This window comes from Galeopterus variegatus, unplaced genomic scaffold, assembly GCF_000696425.1.
Source record: "Galeopterus variegatus unplaced genomic scaffold, G_variegatus-3.0.2 Scaffold2486, whole genome shotgun sequence".
NCBI classification, from domain to species: Eukaryota; Metazoa; Chordata; class Mammalia; order Dermoptera; family Cynocephalidae; genus Galeopterus; species Galeopterus variegatus.
The window spans coordinates 44,721-67,437 of NW_007728597.1; the positions used below are offsets into that span (position 1 = coordinate 44,721).

At 42.8% G+C, this 22,717-nt stretch overlaps 1 protein-coding gene across 1 annotated transcript in view; it reads left to right on the forward strand.

Moving 5' to 3' along the window:
- The window catches only part of CHKA (choline kinase alpha), a 71,986-nt gene that overhangs the window by 32,852 nt on the left and 16,417 nt on the right, over positions 1-22,717 (forward strand). Inside the window, exons 5-8 of the mRNA XM_008581905.1 lie at positions 8,118-8,171; positions 17,186-17,299; positions 21,358-21,491; positions 21,922-22,026. Coding sequence (XP_008580127.1) covers positions 8,118-8,171; positions 17,186-17,299; positions 21,358-21,491; positions 21,922-22,026 — 407 coding nt within the window. The remainder of the gene's footprint in view (positions 1-8,117; positions 8,172-17,185; positions 17,300-21,357; positions 21,492-21,921; positions 22,027-22,717) is intronic.

The following is a 22,717-nucleotide window of genomic DNA, read 5'->3' on the forward strand; positions in this document are numbered from 1 at the left end:
AAATCACATTACTCTCATAAATTTATGGGTTGGGCCAGCCTGTGGCTCACTTAGGAGAGTGCGGTGCTAATAACACCAACGCCATAGGTTCAGATCCCTATATAGGGATGGCCAGTTAGCTCACTCTGGAGAGCGTGGTGCTGACAACACCCAGTCAACGGTTAAGATCCCCTTACCGGTCATCTTTTTAATAAATAAATAAATAAATAAATAAATAAATAAATAAATAAATAAATAAATAAATAAAAATTTATGGATTAAGGACAGAATTAAATACAGTACGACTCAAATTTTCTGCTTTCCATTTTTACTCTACCTTATAGGAAAACACACATTCATTTTATGCATATATATGTTTAGACAAATATAACTGGTATCTCCTAAATCAACTATGTAAGTACAGTTATATCATCCTTTAAGAATGTGGATTAGAATTCACTCCTTCCTTGAAAAATGTTAATTGAAGATGCCTACACAAATGATAAGTCCATGTATTTTCTCAAAATGTTTTGCTTAATTATATGAAAGACCAGTTTAAGTTTAGTATGTCCCTTCTTTCCCTTTACTCTCCTTGTTTTAGGCTTTTGAACTGTTACCTCTGTGAGAATCAAGTATTAAGTAGAAATATTTCTCATGTTCTTTGACCAGCAGATGATTTACAAGTGACTTATTTTAAAATAACTAGATGCATCTCAGCTTTCTCATTTTTCTTCCTCTTGGTGTTGTGAGATGTCTTGTCCATAGCGACAATGAAATGACTGCTCTTTGGTGCAGTTCCTTTTTTTGGCAACTGGTGGGTATAGGGATCGAACCCTGGACCTTGGTGTTACCAGCCCCATGCTCTAACCAACTGAGCTAACCGGCCAGCTTGTGGTACAGTTCTTTAAGGGTTAAGTACCACAAAGGCAAGCTAAAATTCTCTGATTGGGTTAAGGCCCACAGTTTCTGTCCCACTAACATCTGTCTCTTCCAGCTCCTATTTCTACATAAGATGAGACAGAAGCAAACTTCCTAATTGTATCCTGAAGGTTTTGTTTAGGATTTGTGTTAGTTTTAGGGACTTAAGAAAAGTCCTGTGTTTAAGGATAAGAATTTTTGAAATTCTTGAAAATATGAATCAATGAAAATATTGGTCTGATCTTATTAATACATGTCAATATAATTTAGTGTCTGTTTCACATAGACTGTACTTTTTGTGGGGAGGAGGTTATTTTCATTAGTTGCAAAGACAATGAAAACCAAAGTTAATTGTAAAATTACCCTGAACAAAAATAATTTAATAGAACTTCTGAGAAGTTACAGTTTAGCCTTTGCCTTTGTGGAAAGAGATGTAATTGCTAGTAGAGAGCTTGAAACTATAAAACTAGCTATAAATGTAACTTGATTTTTTTCCTTTCTGATACTGGGAAGGAACATGAGCTCTGCAACGTCCAGTAGCAGCCTTTTCAAAGAAGCAAGTTTGGCTGATTACAAATAACCAGTTTGCTTATTTATCATGAATTGTGGAAGACACAAATGTCAGTACGTATTGTTCACTCAATGTAACCTGTGCCAGTTGGCAGAAGTCTCAGAGGATTGCTTTGTCCTTTCCTCTGTCAAAACAGTGACTCTGTGTTAAGCCAATTCCTTCCGTGCATGAATGGAGAGATTTGGCCTCACCGTTATGAACGGGCTCACAGGCATGAATGTTTATAGTACACGTCAGAGATCTCTCTTGAGTGTTGTCTGGAAACATGTTTTTGTTTGTTTTTTGAGTAATTGAAGGCTAATATTAGTGCTTGTTTGAGTACTAACCGTAATAAAATTAAAGGCATCAAGGCACAACGCAGATATGTGTTAGTAATTAAGAAGAGTAAAATTTGGGACACTGTCCTCTTTGAATCTAGGAAAGAAAATGTCCTCTTTCCTATTTTCTTTTTACTGCACTTCATTTAAAAGTTAAACCACAATAAATATGGAACCAGCACATAGATAGTTAATATTAAACTATTGGCTACCGAGAAATTGTGTTTAAAAATATTTCTGTATGGAACTAAGGTCATGTATACTGTGCAAAGACATTATCACTGATGCTCCTTGAGGGAGAGCCATGTCCCTGGTAAATGAATACTGTGAATTATCTTTTTTTCTCATTGTATTATGGTCATTATGAGTTTAAGTTGTTTTGTTTACTCTGCTTTAAAAAAGTCTTCTTTGCTTGAGTATGGTGTAATTATATCTATTTCTAATGTAGTTAAAATTTCCCTCTCACAAGTAAAACATGTTTCTAGTATTGTGTATACTCATTTGGTCTAACCTAGTATTTCTTTAGCTAATACTCTCCAGAGATTGCTGCCAAATTACTACCAATAGTCCTTTCATACCTGCTTTGGTGCCTTCTTTTGATAACTAAATAAGTCACAGACTACTGTGTCTAATTTTGACATATTCAAAGTGTCTTTGTCTTGCTGGTCTTAAATGTTTGGGATTTATAGCATGAAGCAATGCAGATTTCTGGTCCCTGGAACGATGGTTTGACCGCAGCCCACCCCTCCTTGGGAAGGAATGTCTTTGTGTTGGGTGGAGTGAAGGGCGTTGGGGGTAATGTACCACTTTAGCTGTATGTGCATGTGTTCTCTGCTGCAGGCTTGTCCATGCGATCGTGCCTGGAGCACTCTGGTTTCCAGGTGACAGACACGATTCACGGTATAGTATGAGACCTCTGAAGTTGGAGCATTCTCTACAGCTATAATTTCTTTCTTTTAGTTCTTGGATTCAAGAAATGCTTTTTAAAAAGGAAGTTGTAATGCTTGTTAAGTAGCACCAGCTACAGTTTGTGCTGTATTTAAAGAGGTACAGTGATTAAGATTTCAGAATGTTATATATTGAATATATCACTTTTTATTTTTGTTTTTGTTTTTTGTCCAAGGCAAATCAGATCCCTTGCTTCTGTTTCCTCAGTAGAAAATGATAAACATTTAGTAATTTCTGAAATTTATGGGCCTCTACTAGAAAATTTAATTGAAGTGCTTAGGTTCTTCTTTCATCCCAGTTTCAGCATTAAGGAAACATTGTATATTATATTGCTATTTTGGTCAGAATTAGAAATAAACTTTCTTCTTTGTCCCTATCAGTTAGTATACTTTTGTATGTCTTAGCTGGGTGCCCAATACCTTTATGAAGCTCAGCCACACTTATCTGACATGGAAGCTTGCACAAGCTGGAGAAATGAGGGCATGCTTCCTGGGAAAGTATTAATTGAAAGTCAACCCTTAGGGTGCTTGTGTGGAAGGTATTTTGGCCTTGGAGGTCTCAGGAGTCTTGGGTCAGCAGGTTGCCTTGGATCAGGCATTAATTTTGAGAAGGTCCTGAAATGAGCCTTCTTTACCTGGCCTTTCACTCACCTGTCTTTCTACTGGCTTATGTCATGTAGAGACTTTTAGAAGTTCTAGTCTCCTGTCAGCATTCCTAAAGACATCCAATTTTGAAATTATTAATGTTCAGAGAGATCAGGTTGTTTTAGAATGTTCCTTGGGATAATTGAAGTTACTTTAGAGACAACCAAAAAATATTGGAAATCACTAGTCTTTAAAATTTGTGATTGATATGTACTTGTTAAGTAATCACATAAGCTATACTTTAAATCATTATGTCAGTTCACATTTTAATGTGTTCTATAAAATATTTTTAGAAAATGTTAAGAAATAATAAAAGCAATAAATAACAGGGTATTTTCATCCTTTTCGTAGAAATCAGGGAGAAGGAAGGGTAGGGTCTATGATAACACTGAGAAGAAAACACACTGCAAAGAAAATATACTGCAAAATATTGATCAAAAGAGTCACATGACTACTGTTCATTCTGTGGAATCATGATTCTCACACTTTCTCCTGCACCATCTCTCCTGAGGTGGAACATAGTCTCAGGCTAGGTACTGCCCCCATGTTAAGAATTTTTTCTCTCCTAGAGAGTTGAAAATGTGGTCTTATGTGGCTATTAGAAGTTGTCACAGCCACAGGCTGCACAGTAAAGAAGCCCATGCCACCCCAGGACCAAAGGACTATCACAGCTAATGAACATTCAGAATGGTGCAACACATCCTGCTGTTCTCAGGGTCAATCACGATAGCCTGGGAGCTGTTCAGGACTCCACTCGTGAGGATCATCCTAGGTTGGTGGAGAGATGGATTTTCCCAGACCAAATTTTAGATTTGCTAGGAGTTGAGTCTAGCTAACAGTTGTTATTGTCCTTTCTTAGTCATTAATTTATGGGTCCCAAAGCATTTTTAAAAAGCCACAACCAATTTACTGTTTTATGTAGAGCCTTTTGAGACGGTAGGTGAGTGACCTATTTAGTTCTTTTTTGGTGGGAAGAGAATGTCATCCATGTTTTTATAAAACACTCTTAATTGTATCATTGGCCAAAATAAAATAAAATAAAATAAAAGCCTTAAAATGCAATTATGTCAGAAAGGTAACATTTGAAACCTTGTACAAAGTATATTTATTATAAAAGTAACGTACGCTTTTAAGCACTTTTTAAAGTATAAAAGAATGTAAAGTAAAAATGAAAGTCCTTTATTCTGTCATCTTACTTCCTAGCTAATAGAATTTAGGCTTTTAGGAATTTAGGTTTTAAATTTAAAATTCTTAGCCAATCAAAAATCTGTTTCAGTTTTTTAAATCTTTTGTAATTTTAAAAACAAAATATTAATTATACCCCATTTATTATTGCTGTCATTTTATTTTCTACAACAAGGGCTAATGAATACATGACTAACTTACAGATTCTTTTGAGAGGCAAGCCCAAAATAGGAAAGAAAGAAAGAAGGTGGGAGGAAGCCAGTGGCAGCATATTTTTAATTATCATTGGGTGTCTTTTTTTTTAGGTAATAGCTTTAGAACATAAAATTCATCTATTTAAAGTGTACAATTCAGTGGTTTTCAGTATGTTCATAGATTTGGGTGTCTTACACATATCTGAGATATTCTGATTTCTTAGGTCTTGGAATTTCAGTATTTATTTCTAAAATCTGTTTATTATGTGGAATTTCAGATAGAAGTAGACAGAAGAGTATATCTTGACATCCCAAGTGTCCATTACTCATCTTTCCCTCGTGGCCACTCGTCTTCTGTGTTTTCTCTCATCCGTTCCCTCAGGGCTATTGAAGCAAATTCTGGATATCATATTATTTCTTTTATAAATATCTCAGTCTGTATTTATGTAAGATGATTTTTTAAAAAAACAGCCACAATATTGTTCACGTCAAAAAAATTTAATAGTTATTTAATATTAAATAGCCAGTATTCACATTTCTAATAAAGTTAAAAGTTTTTTACTTTTATTTTATAACTTATACAGGACAATTTTTTTGTTAACTTGAAAGTAAGTCAGAAAAGTTTGAAGTCATGCTAAATATTTGTACAATGTAATTTAATATCTGCTTCAAATAAATTTGTGCCACTAAAGTAAAATCCTACGGATTACAATATATCTTACTTCCTGTCTTTCTGGGCAGAAAACTTCTTTGACCTCTCTTGGCAAAGTGAGTCTGTCTCTACTTTACTGACCTCAGGAGAAGGCTTCTCTTACCTTTTCATGAATATCTACTTGGTTTGAGATTTTCTGGTCTTACTCTTACTTACAGGACTTAGGGAACCTGAACATTCTGTACTGAGGAAACAGAACAGAGGGTTGGATATTGCAGAAGTCCGTCTTGCCTTCATGATGGTGCTCTTATGGTATAAATAATGTGTTCATTTGGGGGTGGGGTGGGGTGGGAAGGGGTGAGGAAACTATTAATGGAATTTACTTTCATTTATGGTGCTAATATGTTGAAAAGGATTGGCCTTGGGAGCTAAGCCAATTTGTAACTGAATGAAGCAACTTGCTTTTGAGAGCACCATTAGACAAGGGAAAGGGACTTCTGTTGGCTAAATAACCCATTAACTGTATCTCCCTGAGAAGATACAGTTAAAGTAATAACAGCATAGGAATAACCATAGTCATTTAGAATTTTGTACAGGTCAAATCCCGTTACAACAACTTTCACTAGGATATCCAAATTCCTCGTCTTTTTTTTTTTGGCAGCTGACCATTATAGGGTTATTTGTCTTAAAACTTTTCCGACAAAGTATTACTATGTAATATATCAAATTGTAGAACTTTGTTCTTATCTTTTCTTGGAAAAAAGTACAACGACTAATTTTTAAGGGGCATTTCGGCCCCATTCAGTGACCTAATTAACACTGCGGCCAGTTTTGCCATTACCAGGACCATGGATGTGAGTTTGCCTTGGCCAGTGGGCTCCATCGCCCTTGGTTGTCCTTGGGCCTGTTTGCCTTGTGCTTCACAGTGTTAGAGTGTTTGTTTACTCATCAGTCCAAAGCGTGTAGTAAGCACCAGGATTTGCTTGGTGCTTTGGGGGAAGACTAACAAAGGGTGGAGTTTCTGTTCATTAGGAGCTTAGAGACCACTTGGAAAGCAGACAACTAAAGTAGGAGCCTAAGGTAATGATGCAGTCATGAGATTATTTTGGAGTTAAGGAAGGAGTAAAGCTTTCATAACACCTTGTTATTACTCCCTAGGGTTTATTACATCATACATCAAACCAGCAGCAAAGGTCTAAAAGTATTTTTGTAGCATTTTGATTTTTATAGCTTTCATTGTAACGGGATTTAACCTGTAACATCTTTTCATCAGAGAAATGCAGATTACACAAATGAAAATATCATATATCTCCATTTGTACTTTTCTGTACTTTGTACCAAATGTGCTTAACTGTATGTTAAAGATATTATTGAATATTTATAAGTGCAAGCATTAAGAGCCTTTTGCAGATAGTTTTATGAACGTGGATATTTATTTTGTTTACTTTTATATTGAGTAAGATAGAACATGTATTGTTTATACAAAACACACATTACAATATCTGTGGAATGTTATTTCAGTGTGTGATGGATGAGAGAGGTTGCTTTAAATCATTACTTTTTTTTTGAATGGTGCTAGAGTAGCTGGTGTTGCTTAACGTGGCATTTTTTTTCCTGTCCATACTTTTCACCCTTGGTACAGGTATTTTTGATAAAGCTGTGGAATGGAAAGGTATGTTTTTCATGGGATGTTCAAGAATCTGTTACCTTAAAATTTTTAAGAGGTTTCCTTTTTAGGATTCCTTTTGTGTCTGACTTAAGCAGACTTAGTTTAATTGTAACAAATAATATACTTTTAGAGGCCATATTTGAGTATAAAATTTTGACATGACACCCAAGTTTCTGACTTTACTTTTCCCCATTCCCTTATTAAAGATAGTGTGAAGATTTTTAAAGCACTTGGGGTGGGGGTTGCTTTTAAAATATGTGATCTGTGCCATGAAGAAAGACTGTAGCTTAAGAGTTGCTTACAGTAGTTAATGATCTAGTATGTTGTTATTTCTAAAATCCTGGTTGCCAATAATTTGCAATTTCATTGAGGAAAGTATTGTAAAGTACCCCTTAATATGTTAATATTTAAAATAATTTTAGGGACTTTATTAAATTCACACAATCCTCTTTTGGTGGAGGAGCAACTCAGATTGAACTGGTGACTGGCTGAACCAGAAGGGTTTAGTCTGTGAAAGTGGCAAGTTGGCAGGGTGCATCTGTGCAGATTCTGTGCCAGAGTTCCTGCCTGCACAGTGCTTTCTTTGTCCGTGTTCTTTGCTGACCACGGCTGTCCAAAGGTGTGTTGACACTCCCTGTTCTTGCAGGTTGACTTGAAAGAACCATATAGCTAAAGGGGTGAGAGACTCGGCTTGACCGCTTGTCTTTAGAAGGCTCGGTTGGAAGAGTGCCCTCAGTTGACTTTCCTCTAACAATGAAATTGTGAAAGGTACATGGGAATGGCTCTGAGACGTGCAGCCCTTTGGTCTCAACGGCACATCCCTTATCTTGTAAAGCAATGGAAGCATTTGCTAAGGCATTGGTACTAGTGTTGGAGGCTGCTGGTGCATTTAGACTGCTGCCGATCACATCGGTGGGCTGAGAAACTCTGATTAAAGATCTGTAATGTTTTATAAACCCTGATGTTCTGGTGGTTGCAAAGTTAGTGTCTGCTTAGTGTTCCCCATCTCACCGGAAGTGTTTGCTTTTTCTCATTCGTAGAGGTCCTGTAATAAAGAGGGATCCGAACAAGCTCAGAAAGAAAATGAATTTCAAGTAAGTAATTCAGTCCCTTCTGCATCTGTGTGACGTGTAAACTGGTGTTGGCCAACTTCGACTTCTGTGCGCTTTGGTGCCTTGTTATCTGCCCTTGGAAAATCCTGATCTTTCTTAGAGAAAGGGCTCTTGGCGTATCCAGAGCCTCCTCGTTAAGACTGAATGAACAATGGGTATTCCGGATTCCCCTGAGAGTATAGATGGTGGAAGTTTGGTGTCTTTGTGGCAATCTAAACAGCATTTGGGGTGCCAAGAGATGGAGGTTTGGGTAGCATTTGTGTGTGATATTCTGACATGGAGGCACCTGGCTTCTGCTTCTGTAGTATCTCTCTCGCCCTTTTTTGGCCGTTCTTAGGCTTCTTATCAGGAAGTGGGTCACTGGCCAGTTGTTTAGTGGCCACTCTCTTCCCCTGGGGAAGCAGCAGTGTTTTTTCCTATGCCTGATACCCAGGTTAGAAAGGTTTCTTTCTAGACCAAGAGACTTAGTTAAGTGACTCCACTCTTGGAAATGCATGTAAGCAGAAAAGCTTGAGCCGAGAGCACTGATATGCAGAGTCTCAGAAGTGGGAAGCTGGCGCAGGAAGCTTGCAGCCTTGGAGCGAGTACCCTTTGAGTGCTCTCTCCCAGTATGTGCAGGCTTACTGATAAGGGGTAGGGGTTGTGTGTGTGTGCATGTGTGTGCATACGCGCATTTGCGCACACACTGGCATGCACAACATACACTTAAGACATGGATACACGTGCACATCAACATATTGATTTTACCAATTGTGTACCGATTATTAAAATAATCAAGAAATAGAAATTAGAAAGGAATAAGAGGGCTGATATTTTTCCTCACATTTCAGCGGCTTGATTTAATGCTTCCTGCTCTGGGGACCCTGGTCAAGAGGATCTAGAACTTGTGCTCTCTGGGGTGACAAGGACTGAGGCAGTTGTTGGTTGGGAAGTGATTGGCATTCTGTTTTCAACCATTCTGAGCTCTTTGAGTTTAGACCTGCAGTACATCCTGTAGCTGAAAATGTTGGATCACCAGGACCGCTATGATGCTAAATCCAAAGGACATTTTCGGTTTTCATTTTATACGGATATCTCAGCAGCATTTAACATGACCCCTGCCCGTTTTGAAATGTTTCCTCCCCGTAGGCATCCACAACACAGACACACAGAGTACACATCTCTCGCATTCTTCCACTTCTTCTTAGTCTTCGTTCTAGGCTCATCCTCCTGCTGTCTGGTGGTAGAACTCCCCACAGTTTGGCCCTGGCCCTCTTCTCATGTTGTCGTCTCTCCCTAGGTCACCTGATTCTTAAGCCGAAGGGTTACAACTTCCTTCCTGCAGCTCAGACCCCCACTTGGAGCTCACACCATCAGTAGTAATCTCTCCCTGGATATTTCACAGGCCACTCAGACTTGCCCTGTCCCAGACTGAACACATGATCTCTTCCCCTTCCCCAACAGCAAAGTCAAAATCTGGCCATTTCTGGTATTCTCTTTCTCGTCCCCTCAGCTGGTTATGTAGGCCAGAAAGCAGGGAGTCATTTCTGATGCTCTGTTCTCCCTCAGCCCCATATCCAAACCGTGAGTTAAGTTGATTGCTTCCTTTGAACTGTGCCTTGGCTCTGTCTGCTTCTCCCACTGTACCCCCACCTTCCTAGTCAAAGCTGTCACTGTGTCCTAACTGGTCTCTCACTTCTTCTCTTGTTTCCCACAAACCATTCTCTTTATCATCGCCACAGTCATCCTTTTGAATTGCTGATCTGATCATATCAGCCTATTCCTTAAAATCTTCCCTGCTTACTCACTCTGCTTCAGGCCAAGTTAAGAGGGCTTTATCCTACCAGGTCCTCATGGCCTGACCCTTGCCGATCTTTCCAGCCTCAGCTCACAACATTCCCCCCTCATTCCCTGCACTTCAGCCGTCTGGCCTAACCCCTAAGGTTTTCTGCCTGCCACAGGGCCTTTGCAGATGCTTTTCCTTCTGGCTGGCTCCATGCCTTTACCCGTTTCCCACCCCCCACTTCTGCTCATGTGAGGGTCAGCTCAAAGACTTCTCCCACAGGGAGTCCCTTCCTGGTTCTCCACACGAGGTTTGCCTCTCCATTTCCTGCTTTCACAGCACCGTGTGCCTCTCCTTGCACTTCCTGTGGCTGTAAATGTGCAGGTTTACATAACTGGCTGGCTGCCCTCGTGAGCTTCTTCACTCAGAGCAGGCACTTCCTGCTTCTTGCCATGTTGCTTCCACCACTGCACCTGGTACAGCAGGGCATAGTAAAGACCTATGGAAGGCTGCTTGCAGTGGGGCCAGCTGACATCTCAGGTGTGTCTGCCCTTGCCTGCTGGTACACACACTTCCTGTCCACTCCTCCCATCCATCCCATATGCCCTAACCTCAGGTGACCATCAGACATGGCTACACCTCCCCTTCCTCCTCAGGGCCTACCAGAAAACTGTAGGGGTCTGATTTTGCATATAATTCTTTTGGATCAAGAGAGAGGCAGTTGGTTGTCAGAGCGGAGGAGTTGGTTTGGTCGTCATCTTTGAGCTTCTTTGAATCGCAGTCTTGTCTGTAGCTCCCATACTTCTGAACATTTCCTCCACTGACTGGCCTTCCTGGAGCCTTGCTGCCCAGAGGACCCCTCCCTTGCAGCCCTCTCCAGAGGAGGATGTTTTCTTATTGCCTCCAAAGTGTCTCAGGGCCACTGGTGGGGTTGAGGTCCTTTTACTACTTCCTGTTCCTGCTGCCAACCATTTTTCCTCTGTAGAAACCCCATACCTTGTGGCTCTACCGTCCTCCACCCTTCTGATAGCTGTCATCTCTTGGCTGCCCTGGTACTCACCTTCACTCTGTGAAGACTTCAGTATGCAGCTCGGTCTTTGAGTCCATTCTGGTTCCTGCCGTTATTCTCTGGCCACTGCATTTTGACCTCCTCATCGCCTAATGACCTTTTCCTTCCATTTCTCCTCCCATGCCCTAGACCTTATCACTAGAAACTGTACCCCTCTGACATGCCAGTTTCAACAGCCTGCCACCTGCTGACCTCCTGGCTCACTTTGGTGGCCCGCAGCTGTGGCTCTGTGACCACCATGGAGACTGCCAGTCCAGACCCTGTTGCCTGCTCGCCCTCCATCAGCCCTCCACACTGCCTTATGAGCCTTCCCTCCTCCCTCTCCCAGCTCCCTGTCACCACTCTCCTGTCTACTGCCCGCAGAGCCAGCCACCTACTTGCCTTCTCTGTGCTGACCCACGCCACTAAATGTTGTTAGAGGAGCACTACACGATTGGGAGGGCTGGTTTTGTGTCACGGTTATGGCACTAAGCGTCGGGTGGGTGCTTGCCGCTGCCTGGGAGCCTGCTGAGTTTCTCCTGTGGGTTTGCCTTCCTGCCCACAGAGGCTGTTTCAGGCCTTCTTGTTTCTCTTCAAACCCCCCCTGTCCTCACCCTAGGCGGGCAGTGTAAACTCATTCTTGAATGGCTGCTTATCCTCCTGCTCTCGGCTGCCCACTGTAAGCCTCTGCACCCCACGCAGCTCTTCTCTGCCTTCTCCCAGGCCTGACTGACTGCTGACCTGTCCCTTCCCCCTCTCACCTTCCTCCTCCCCTACTTGCCCGGCCGCTTCTCCTCAGCCCGCAAGTGCTCTCTGTGGCCCCACCCTGTCTATATTCCCTTTCCTAGCAAGATTTCTTGAGACAGTATCTACCGTGTCTGCTTTCTCACGTCCCAATTTCCTTTTTTTGAGGGCCGAGCCCATGGCGCACTCGGGAGAGTGCAGCGCTGGGAGTGCAGAAGCGCTCCCGCTGTGGGTTCGGGTCCTATATAGGGATGACTGGTGCGCTCACAGTGCTCACTGGCTGAGCGCGGTGTGGCCGGTCTCAAAAAGGACGGAAAAAAAAAAAAAAAGGGCCGGCCCGGGGCCCCCCCGGGGGGGGGGGGGGTGGGCCGGTTCAAAAAAGGGAGGAAAAAAAAAAAAAAAGGGCCGGCCCGGGGCCCCCCCGGGGGGGGGGGGGGTGGGCCGGTTCAAAAAAGGGAGGAAAAAAAAAAAAAAAAAAAGGGCCGGCCCGTGGCTCACTCGGGAGAGTGCGGTACTGACAACACCAATTTCCTTTTTTTGGAGAAAAGTTTTGGGATTATGGGATAGTACAAATTGCGTAATAAGCACATTTATTCCCACCATACAGAATTGGCAGCTCATTTTGTTATATTGCTTGATTTCAGTCTTTTTTATATGAATTTATTTATTTTTAGCTTTTTATTTAAAATAATTTTAGACTTACAAAAAAATAGTAAAAACAATACATCCCTTACCCAGCTTCCTTAATGTTGCCGTCTTACATAACCACAGTGCAATGATCAAAACCAGGACATTAACATTGGTACAATAGTGATACCTAAACTACAGACCTTACTTGAATTTCACAAGTTTTTCCACTAATGTTTTCTTTTGTTCTATCCCAGGATTTAGCCAAGATCCCAACATTACATTTGGCTGTTTCTCCTTAGTCTTTTCAACCTGTAACAGTTCTTCTTTTGTTATTTACAATCTGGATACTTGTGGAGAGTACCAATCAGTTATTTTGTAGACTGTCCCCTCAGTTTTGGTTTGTCTCATGTTTTCTCTTGGTTGGAATGAGGTTATTCATTTTTGGCTAGAATATCACAGAAATGCTGTTGTGTCTTCTCAAGAGGTTCATAACGTTCTTATTACTGGATTTTAATTTTTTTTTAATAAATGAAATGTTACAGAGAAATTGAAAACTCATTTAAACGCCTTGCTTCCATTCCCTATCCACTTCCCTCCCCCTCTTCTACTCACTCTTCATCTGTTCCAATCTGACCCTGTCCCTGTCACTCCTTGGAAACTGTTCTTGTTTTTGCCACCAACGACTTTCATGTTGCAAATCCATAGGCCACCTTCTTCCTCTTCTCCTATTTGACCCTCAACAGCATCTGACACAGAATGCCACTCTCCCACATGACGTCTGGCCCTTAACCTCACCTTGTCTCCTGGTTCTTCTTCCTGCTACCCACACTTACATCAGTTTTTCAAATGGTGGATTGTAAACCTCTAATAGGGTATGAGACGTTAGCATTTTTGTTGTTTTTCTTTTTTTCTTTCTTTTTTTTTTTTTGTCTTTTTCCGTGTCTGGCAACGGATTGCAACCCTCAGTGTCGCCCCCGTACCGGACCGGGATCGCAACCCTCGGCGTTGCCCCCACGCCTTGCTCAGCCAGTGAGCGGGAACCGGTCTGTATGTGGGATCCGAACCCTCGGCGGGAGCGCAACCGTGCTTCCCAAGCGGCGCACTAGCGCAGTGCGCCACCGGGCCAGCCCCTGTTTTTCTTTTTTTAAAAGATGACTGGTAAGGGGATCTTAACCCTTGACTTGGTGTTGTCAGCACTATGCTTACCCATTGAGCTAACCGGCCATCCCTATATGGGATCCAAACCCATGGCCTTGGTGTTATCAGCACCGCACTCTCCTGAGTGAGCCACGGGCCGGCCCTTTGTTGCTTTTTTAAAAAAATGAAATAGACTAGAAAGTATTAGAAAGTGTTACCCAGTCGTGAGGGTAAGTATTGCTTTGTATAACATTTGCTCGGGGGTGGGGGTGGGGTGTATGTGTGTGTGTGTGTGTGTGTGTGTGTGTGTGTGTTTATGTCGGGAGTTCTCAGGCCCTGTGCTGGCTCCTCTTCTGTCCTAATTCATAAGCTTTAAACATTGATAGTTGAAGACTTCTCAGTTTGTGCCCTTGGCCCATACCCTCCATGAGCCACAACCCACTTGCCCCCCTTACCCGCCTTTCCAGCTGCCGCCATGTGCTGCTTTCCCTGACTGCCCTCTTCCAGCTGTGCTGGTCCCTCCCTGTACCTTCACTGCCTGAACTTACTCCCATGTCAGGGCCTCTGTGCTCCTGTGGGGTTGTTTAAGGTTCTTTCTCACCCCTCAGCCTCAGGTCAGTGTTGCCTCCAGAGATAGCCGCCCCGTCACACTGTGTCACATCCCCCATGGCCCTCCAGGGTCGTGTTGCCAGTTGGCAACTGTGCTCACTCACTCAGTATGTTTCTCTTTTGCTAGAATGCAAGTGCCATGTTCTTTGTTGTGTCCCTGCTGCTTAGCATGGTGCCAGGTATATAGCAGACATTCAGTAAGTGCTTTTTAGGTGAATATATGAATAAACCTTTATTTCTGAAGTCGGAGTAAATAGTTTCAAGTTGAGGTATTGATCTTCTCTTCTGAAAAAGTAGTACCACTTTTCCCGGGAATGTGCCAGTTGTGGTTCGATGGCCTAGAGCTGAACCAGCGCATGGTGTGGAGAGGCGGACCAAGCCATTTCTGTCCAGCCCACTCTTTACTGTGCTCACTTTCTTTAAGTAGCAGGCGGGAAGGTATTTGGAGACCTAGTGATTGCAAAAAGACCACCAGTAGTTGATGTACTCATCCTGAGATTACCTACCATTCTTCCTAACTTGTCCATTTCTCTTGCTTGTGCCTTGGGGGTCTTTCTCTTCCATTTTCTTCCCCTCTAAATTTTACCCTCCACACACCACCCCCCCTTCCTACCGTGAATAAATATTGAACTGCAATCTTATATAAAAACAATGTTTTTTTTGTTTGCAGTGTTCAGAACAATGCTAAAGAGAATTGGAAAGTTCTTAAGTTTCTTTCCATCTTCTTTGCACTGGTTTCTGGGAATGGGTTGACTCAGCTCTGGAGAGGATTCTGGATAGTGTATTCAATCTAAGTACCTTGACAGGGCCACATGGAAACTCAACTCCAAGAATCCCTTTTTCTTTTTTTTTTTTTTTGTCTTTTGTCTTTTGTCTTTTTTTCCGTGTCCGGCAACGGATCGCAACCCTCAGTGTTGCCCCCGTACCGGACCGGGGACCGGCAACGGGATCGCAAACCTCGGTGTTGCTCCCGCGCCTCGCTCAGCCAGTGAGCGGGAACCGGTCTGTATGTGGGATCCGAACCCTCGGGCGGGAGCGCCGCCGCGCTTCCCAAGCGGCGCACTATCCAGTGCGCCACCGGGCCGGCCCCCAAGAATCCCTTTTTCTGAGTGGACATGATATGCAAAATGCTGAACTTAGTGAAGTAATAAAGTAGGGTTTAAATCTGTAAAACTTGAAATTTCAAACTTGAGGGTATAAGTGCCATCCCTAATGCTCTTCAGTTAGTCATGTTGAAATGTTGAAAGTTCAAAGTTGAAAAACAAATTTTAATTCTAACAAAATTCTGGATACCCAAACAAAAGAAATACTCATTGGAAACGAGTAAGTAGTGAGTTGGAATTTTGTGGGAGATTGTACAGATGGCAAAGGGCTGTGAAGAGCTGCAAATAACAGATTACCTGGCCTGGGCTCCAAGCCCAGCACTCCCTGTCCTACTATGCCAGCCTCTGTTCCTTCTGCACATTGTGCAGGGTGGGAGGCACTCTGGTCTGTGGAGCACCCAGACGTGTGCTTGGGGGAGATGGGAAGCGTATCTTGAAGTAGAGACTTTGAGGATGCTTTGTAAGCCTTTGGGTAAGCTCCCCTGGAGAGTTTCTGTGATGCTGGGCTTGAGGTAAAATGGGGTCTCCTGGACAGGTTTGCTGTAAGAATCAAATGAGTGAAAACATTTTTCCAATTAAATAGAGATATGAGGTATTTATTGTCATTCTCTAAGGGTTTAAAAAATAAAATCTGCCTGATTTCAAATCCTGCTCTAAAATCCACTAACATGGCAGATCAATGCTATATCTGTATTGTCATATGCCCAGAACTGCAGATTAGCAAATAAAGATTGGTCCTCACAAGGTGGTGGTTAGACCATAATTGTAGGGATAATACAAGTGATGGTTACACTATAATTGTGGGGGATCACTGGCAAATCCATTTGCCCCCACAAAATGTAAAAGTTAACTGAACTACTTTCTACTTCAGTATGCTTTGGAAGTAGTTTTTCTTTTTTCTCATTTGTTTTCTTCTTACTAGATTTAGTATTATGTCATTGCCTAGTGAGTTTGTCCTCTTAGTTTCTGTTTGTTTTTTGTAATGTGAGTGTTTTAAACACCGTTTCTCTTGGATCACATTCCCCCACAGCACATTTTTTCACAAGAGGTGAACAAGAATCATCTGAAAGCTTTTTCAGAACACACCTGCTGGCACCTCGCCTTAGACACATTGGCTTACAAACTCGGATTAGGACCTAGGAATCTCTAACTGTGAAAGCTCTTTAAGAGATTTGGGTGTACTTTCTGGTTGAAAAGGCCTCCTTTCCACTCCTTCACCCCAACAAATGGAAACTCTTAAGTAATTTGCTGTTTAAGGGAAACAGACTAAGGAATGAATTTGAATTGAGACCAAAGGATGGCTTTTATAGGCAGAATGATTACAGATCCCATAGTAGTTATTAGGACTGAAGATAGAACATGCGAGCATCATAGAGATTTTGGCAAGAAGGTAAACATTATAAACTACAGAGGGAAAGGTTGGGTACAAGAGCTGGGAAAAAACCTGGGACATCCCATGCTAGGGTGCACTTTGGACCAAAAAACCATAGACCTCAGACCTAAATCAGTAATTCTTATACTTACTGGATCAACAGACCAATTTTGTAGGCAGAAGGCCCTTTGCTTTCACAAGGCACTCTCAACCGAAAAGCACATCAGCCCTCGCCAGAGTGGATGGTTTGTTGCCTTTGATGAGAAGCCAAGGGTTAGACATATACAGAGTTTAAAATAAACAGAAACAAAAAAAGCACTAAGGGATATTGTCCTATTTTTGGAACTAGTGACCTAAATTAAACTTGAATTTAAAATCTCATCAGTATATTGAAATGCTCGCAAACATAGATCTTACATATTACACAATCTGTGACTTTGGAAACTCTGTTTCTTCTTATTTAAGATGGGGGTGAAGGTGACAGTACACACATCAGAGAATGGTTGTGAGGATTAGAGGAGATCGCTCACGGGAAAGCACCTGTGCTGCCTGGCACTCAGCAAACACCTGACTTGTTGCTGTCTGTTTTAGGGGGCCGAGGCCATGGTTCTGGAGAGTGTTATGTTTGCCATTCTCGCAGAGAGGTCACTTGGGCCAAAACTCTATGGCATCTTTCCCCAAGGCCGACTGGAGCAGTTCATCCCGGTAAGATTTGTTCATAAACGGTCATTTGAAATGTGCCACAGACAGAGAAGTTGGATTGTCTCATTGCTGCAACAACCTTAAATGCTGTGGTTTGAAATATTAAATATGACCTATGGTATTAAACTGTACCAGAAATAAAAAGTAAGATTTCTTTTGAATTTATATCAGAACCTCATTCTTTTCCTGCAAAGACATATTTATCCCAATGAAAAATATATATGAAACATACCATTCCATCATCCCCTAAGGCTGCTTACCCTGAAACTTTCTCCTTTTACCTTATTCCTCTCAACTTCTGGGCCCTTCGTAGAACTCACTGTTTGAACACCTTGGCCCTGACCACACCCTGCCACATCTCTGGCCATGGCCCTACTGGCCATGACTATTCTTTTCCATTGTCTCCCATTATTCTCCCTTAGGTTGTTTATGCTTTCCCACTTGCCTCCCCCCGTCTTCCTTACACCCATCTGCCTGTCAAAATTCCTATGCTTGGCTCAAATTCTTTGTTTCCAGGCAGACAGGATTATTTTCCCTTTCTTGTTGTCCTGAGGCATTTTTAATGTGGCTGTAGCATTTACCTGTGTGCTGTGTCTTAGCGTTCTGTGTGCATATTTGAAATATAGCCCCTGCCCCGCTCTATACATACATACCATGCCCTGCATGATGCTTTGTGCCTCGAGAGTTCTTGATTTCTCAGTGACCATGAGAGGTAAAGGCTGGCTGTCGGCCTTCCAAACTAGTTTGGTTGGCAGTGCTGGCCCTTGTTGGTCTGCATCCCCCTCCCTGTCGGGTTTGGAGATTTGATAAGATTCCCTGTCTTAATTGAGTGTAAGCTCCTTGAGGACTAGGATCATGAATGGCCATCTTTTCCTGCCCTGCCGTATGGGGTGTTTTGCCTGCAAGAGGCCTCGATGTGTGCAGGGCCACCTTGTACAGTGGTGCAGACAGGGCCTAGCACAGAACACCTTGCTGAGGGGTGCTCTGCTTGCCAGGGCTCAATATGCATCTAGCTGGAGGCTGGAGCCCCCACAGCCCCCAAACAGGGAGCCATCTTGGAATCTGTCTCCCCAGAAGGGCTCCTCTCTTCTAGGTGGCACAATGGCACCATCCATGCTAGCTGCCAACCCTGAGCATGTGTTTAGATGAATGGATAGTACCTTCACTGTGTCAGATTTTACCTTTAGTCTGCTCCCTGGCACCTGGTTGTGTTTTTCTTTGTAACTTCCCCAGTAAGACAGAACATCTGTTAGGTGTGAGAATCAAATGAAATTTAAAGTACTTAAAATAATTTTGCAAATATAAAACACTTCATGTGTTTATAAGTGGCAATATGGATGAATCCTAAAAACATAATATGGAGTGATAAAACCAAATTGTAGAAGACTACAAATAGTATCATACCATTTTTATAAAGCCCAATAAAAACAAATTTAAAAGTTGTTTAAGAACACATGCACATTGGTAAAAGTTCTCTTTGTAGAAAAGGTAAGGGAATTTTGGGGCCAACCCTGTGGCTCACTCAGGAGAGTGCGGCGCTGGGAGCACAGTGGTGCTCCTGCCGCAGGTTCGGATCCTATATAGGGATGGCCGGTGCGCTCACTGGCTGAGTGCAGTGCGGACGACACCAAGCCAAGGGTTACGATCCCCTTACCGGTCACAAAAAAAAAAAAAAGAAAGAAAAAGAAAAGAAAAGGTAAGGGAATTTTAACACAATTCAGAATAATGATGGTATCTTGGCAGGGGGCTGTGGGCATCCTTTAGGACACATAGGTTGTAGCATCTGTGGAACTGATTTTGTTCTGTGCTCTTTTGTATATATTGTTTACTGCATAGTGAAGATTTTTTTAAAAATTCTTTTTTTTTTGACCGGTAAGGGGATCGCAACCATTGGCTTGGTGTCATCTATACCATGCTCAGCCAGTGAGCGCACCGGCCATCCCTATATAGGATCCAAACCTGTGGCCTCGGCGCTACCAGTACTGCACTCTCCTGAGTGAGCCATGGGGCCGGCCCAAGATTTTTTAAAAATTCTGTTGAAATACTAGGTTGAACCATATGAAACTGCCAATCCTCAACTGTTTTTGACCTACAAAAATGGCAGTTTCATTTGGTTCAGTCTAATACCATATGTGATTTCTAGGTTTACTCTTGACCAGTGCATGGAATGAGATGAATTCCTTCTCACCTGGCCCCTGTAGCCATCTTTCAAAGGGCATGTGATAGTAATGACCTCTAAGAATATAGTCTCTGTTTCTCTTTCTCTGTGCTGTAGAAGGAACTTGGAATACCTGAGATTTGTTCACCTTTGAGCATGGTAGCTTAAATTTTCTGCATGGCATGGCCAGACGCATTACTGACATTTTTTTTTTTTTTTTTTTTTGTCTTTTGTCTTTTTCCGTGTCCGGCAACGGATCGCAACCCTCAGTGTTGCCCCCATACCAGACCGGGGACCGGCAACGGGATCGCAACCCTCGGTGTTGCCCCCGCACCTCACTCAGCCAGTGAGCGGGAACCGGTCTGTATGTGGGATCCGAACCCTCGGGCGGGAGCGCCGCCGCGCTTCCCAAGCAGCACACTTATCCAGTGCGCCACCGGGCCGGCCCGACTGACATTTTTGAAAGCTGAGTGAGCTGCTGTGAGAAGTCCTAAGTGTCCTGCCAGTAGCAGCTGAGTTCCCTGTCCTTGTCATAGCATGAGAGTTTATTGAGAATGTTGTGGAGAGGATTCCAAGTTGAGCAGAAGATTGAGCCTGATGCTTTAGTGAGCTCTCACCTCTGATTCTATAGCACCTGCCATTTGTGGAGACATGCCTTGGGTTAGGTGCTGTTCTAGAGGCCTCCCACTCATTATCTCTTCAAGATCCTGCAGCACGCACCTCTGGGAGGGACTTAACATTGTCATTCCCATTTTATAGAAACAGGAAAATGAGGCACAGAGGTATTAAGTAACTTCCCCTTGGTCATGTACTTTTGAAATGAGTGTTAAAGCCAGAATTTGAACTGGGGTTTGTTTCTCTAACTTGGGGACACTCACTCTTAACCCTGGTGCTGGACCACTTTACATTTTCAGAGGAATATCTCTTCGGTTTCTGCAGAGGAGCAGTTCACATGAAGAGTCTGGAATGGTCTTTGTTGGTCTGAGCTCCTGGGAGCAGCTGTGAAAGGGCAACTAAAACTAGCATAGCCTCAGGCTACAGCAGGGGAGGGCAGTGTCCAGAGGCTGGGAGTAAGTCCTCCTTGACTCTCTTTCCTTGTTCAGCTCTGCCCTGAGAGAGCCTGTTGTGGGCCAGGCACCGAGGACACCACCTGGGGCAGTTGGAAATGGCTCCTCTTGAACTCACAGCTGTCTCCTGGTCAAAACCTGTTCTGAACACCTCATCTTACCTGCAGTACTTCAGAGGAGAATGTCCAGCTGATGCAGGGGCTAGGAGCTGGGTTGTATGATAAACTGCTGAAGATGTGGACTTTTAGCGTTGGGCAGAGGAGATAGACTTACTCTGTGGTTTTAGAGGGTAGCACCATAGATGATAGGAAAGTAGTAAAATTTGAGGAAGGGCTTTCTCACAATTAAAAAGGGTTCAAAATGAGGGGCCGGCCCGGTGGCGCACTGCGCTAGTGCGCCGCTTGGGAAGTGCGGAGGCGCTCCCGCCGAGGGTTCGGATCCCACATACAGACCGGTTCCCGCTCGCTGGCTGAGCGAGGCGCGGGGGCAACACTGAGGGTTGCGATCCCGTTGCCGGTCCCGGTCCGGTACGGGGGCGACACTGAGGGTTGCGATCCGTTGCCGGACACGGAAAAAGACAAAAAAAATAAATAAATAAATAAAAAGGGTTCAAAATGAAACCCTTGTGGTAGCCTGCTCCTCATTGTAGAAGTGCCATGAACAATTCCTGGGTCACTATCTGTGGGGGCACATTGTCCATTCTTAAGGGAATTTTGTGCATTGGGTGAGACGTAAATGCTCTACAAAAACTGGCTTCTAGTTCTTAAGATTGTGTGATCTCACACTTTTAAGTTACCTGGATAAATGTCAGTTTTTGATTCCCTTTTATATTTCAGAGTCGGCGATTAGACACTGAAGAATTAAGTTTGCCAGATATTTCTGCAGAAATAGCTGAGAAAATGGCCACATTTCATGGTATGAAAATGCCATTCAACAAGGAACCAAAATGGCTTTTTGGAACAATGGAAAAGTAAGTGGTCAAATCTCTTGGTCCTGAGTTTTACATTGGTGGCTCCCAAAAGGATCAAAAGTGAGCCCTGGTTTCCCGAGGTGGTCACAGGTCTTCCTCTGGTTTCACCAGTGTGCAGACTGTCAGGTGGTGGTGTTTGCCTCTTGAATAAGTCTTTCTTGTGCATAGGAATCAATTCCTGAACCAAGAAAGACTTGTTTCCAGAAATGCTATTGAACGGGTGGATGGGCAGAAAATGAACTTTCTCAAATGCTGTGTTCCCCAAGCCTGCTGCCGTTCCCCTTGGTCATGGGAGCCAGAGCGGCCCCCACGACTGCTGTGACTGTGCTGGATGCTGAAGTTCAGCTAAAGCCCCAAGAACAAGCCTTGGTGACTGAGCAGAGATCCTTTGTCTCTCTCCCTTTTTTTTTTTTTTTTATTAAAATAACAGATATTTAAATCAGGTGCTGAGAATTAAATTTACTGGGGAATCCAGAGTTAAACAGCTCCACAAATTCCTCAGTTACAATCTGCCTTTGGAACTGGAAAACCTGAGGTGAGTATTTGCTTCTTTTTCCTGATTAGTAAGTACATCTGCCCAGACATTTAAATATTCTTAGTCCACTAAAACTGTTTTCAATAAACATGGATTTAGCTTGTCTTATATCTGGCATTTTGCAATGGTTTTGTAGGGTGAATTTAAACAGATGAGCTTTGTCATCTGGAATTACAGTTTTCTCTGAATGTTCTCACTTTGCCTCTAGTCAGTCCAGCAAGTTTTCATGGAGGAAGGAACATTTCAGAGGAGTGGTTTGGTAACTAGGGCAATGGAGTATCTTGGGCAGATTTTTTCTGATGTGAGGGCAGGCAGGGGAGAGTAAGTGGATGAGGGAAACAGTTAAACAAACCTTAGATTTGGGGGGAAGCAGAGTAGGACTCTCAATTACTGATTTCTGAGTTGAGGCCACTGTGGTGTCCTCAGCATGAGGCTGGGTGCAGGATTCTCACATACCTACCCTGACAAGTATTTACAACTACATTTACTCAGATATTTGAGTGTCTGCTGTGCCAGGCATTATGATTGGTGCTGAGGAAATGGTGACCAAGGCATTTTTCAGAGAGCTTCTGTTTTATTAGGAGAACAAAAAAACAAACATTAAATAATGCCAAGGTACGATAAGTGCTGCAAAGGAAACAGAGACCAAAAGAGACCAACATAGAGGGATCTGCTCTGGGTCAGTGGTCAG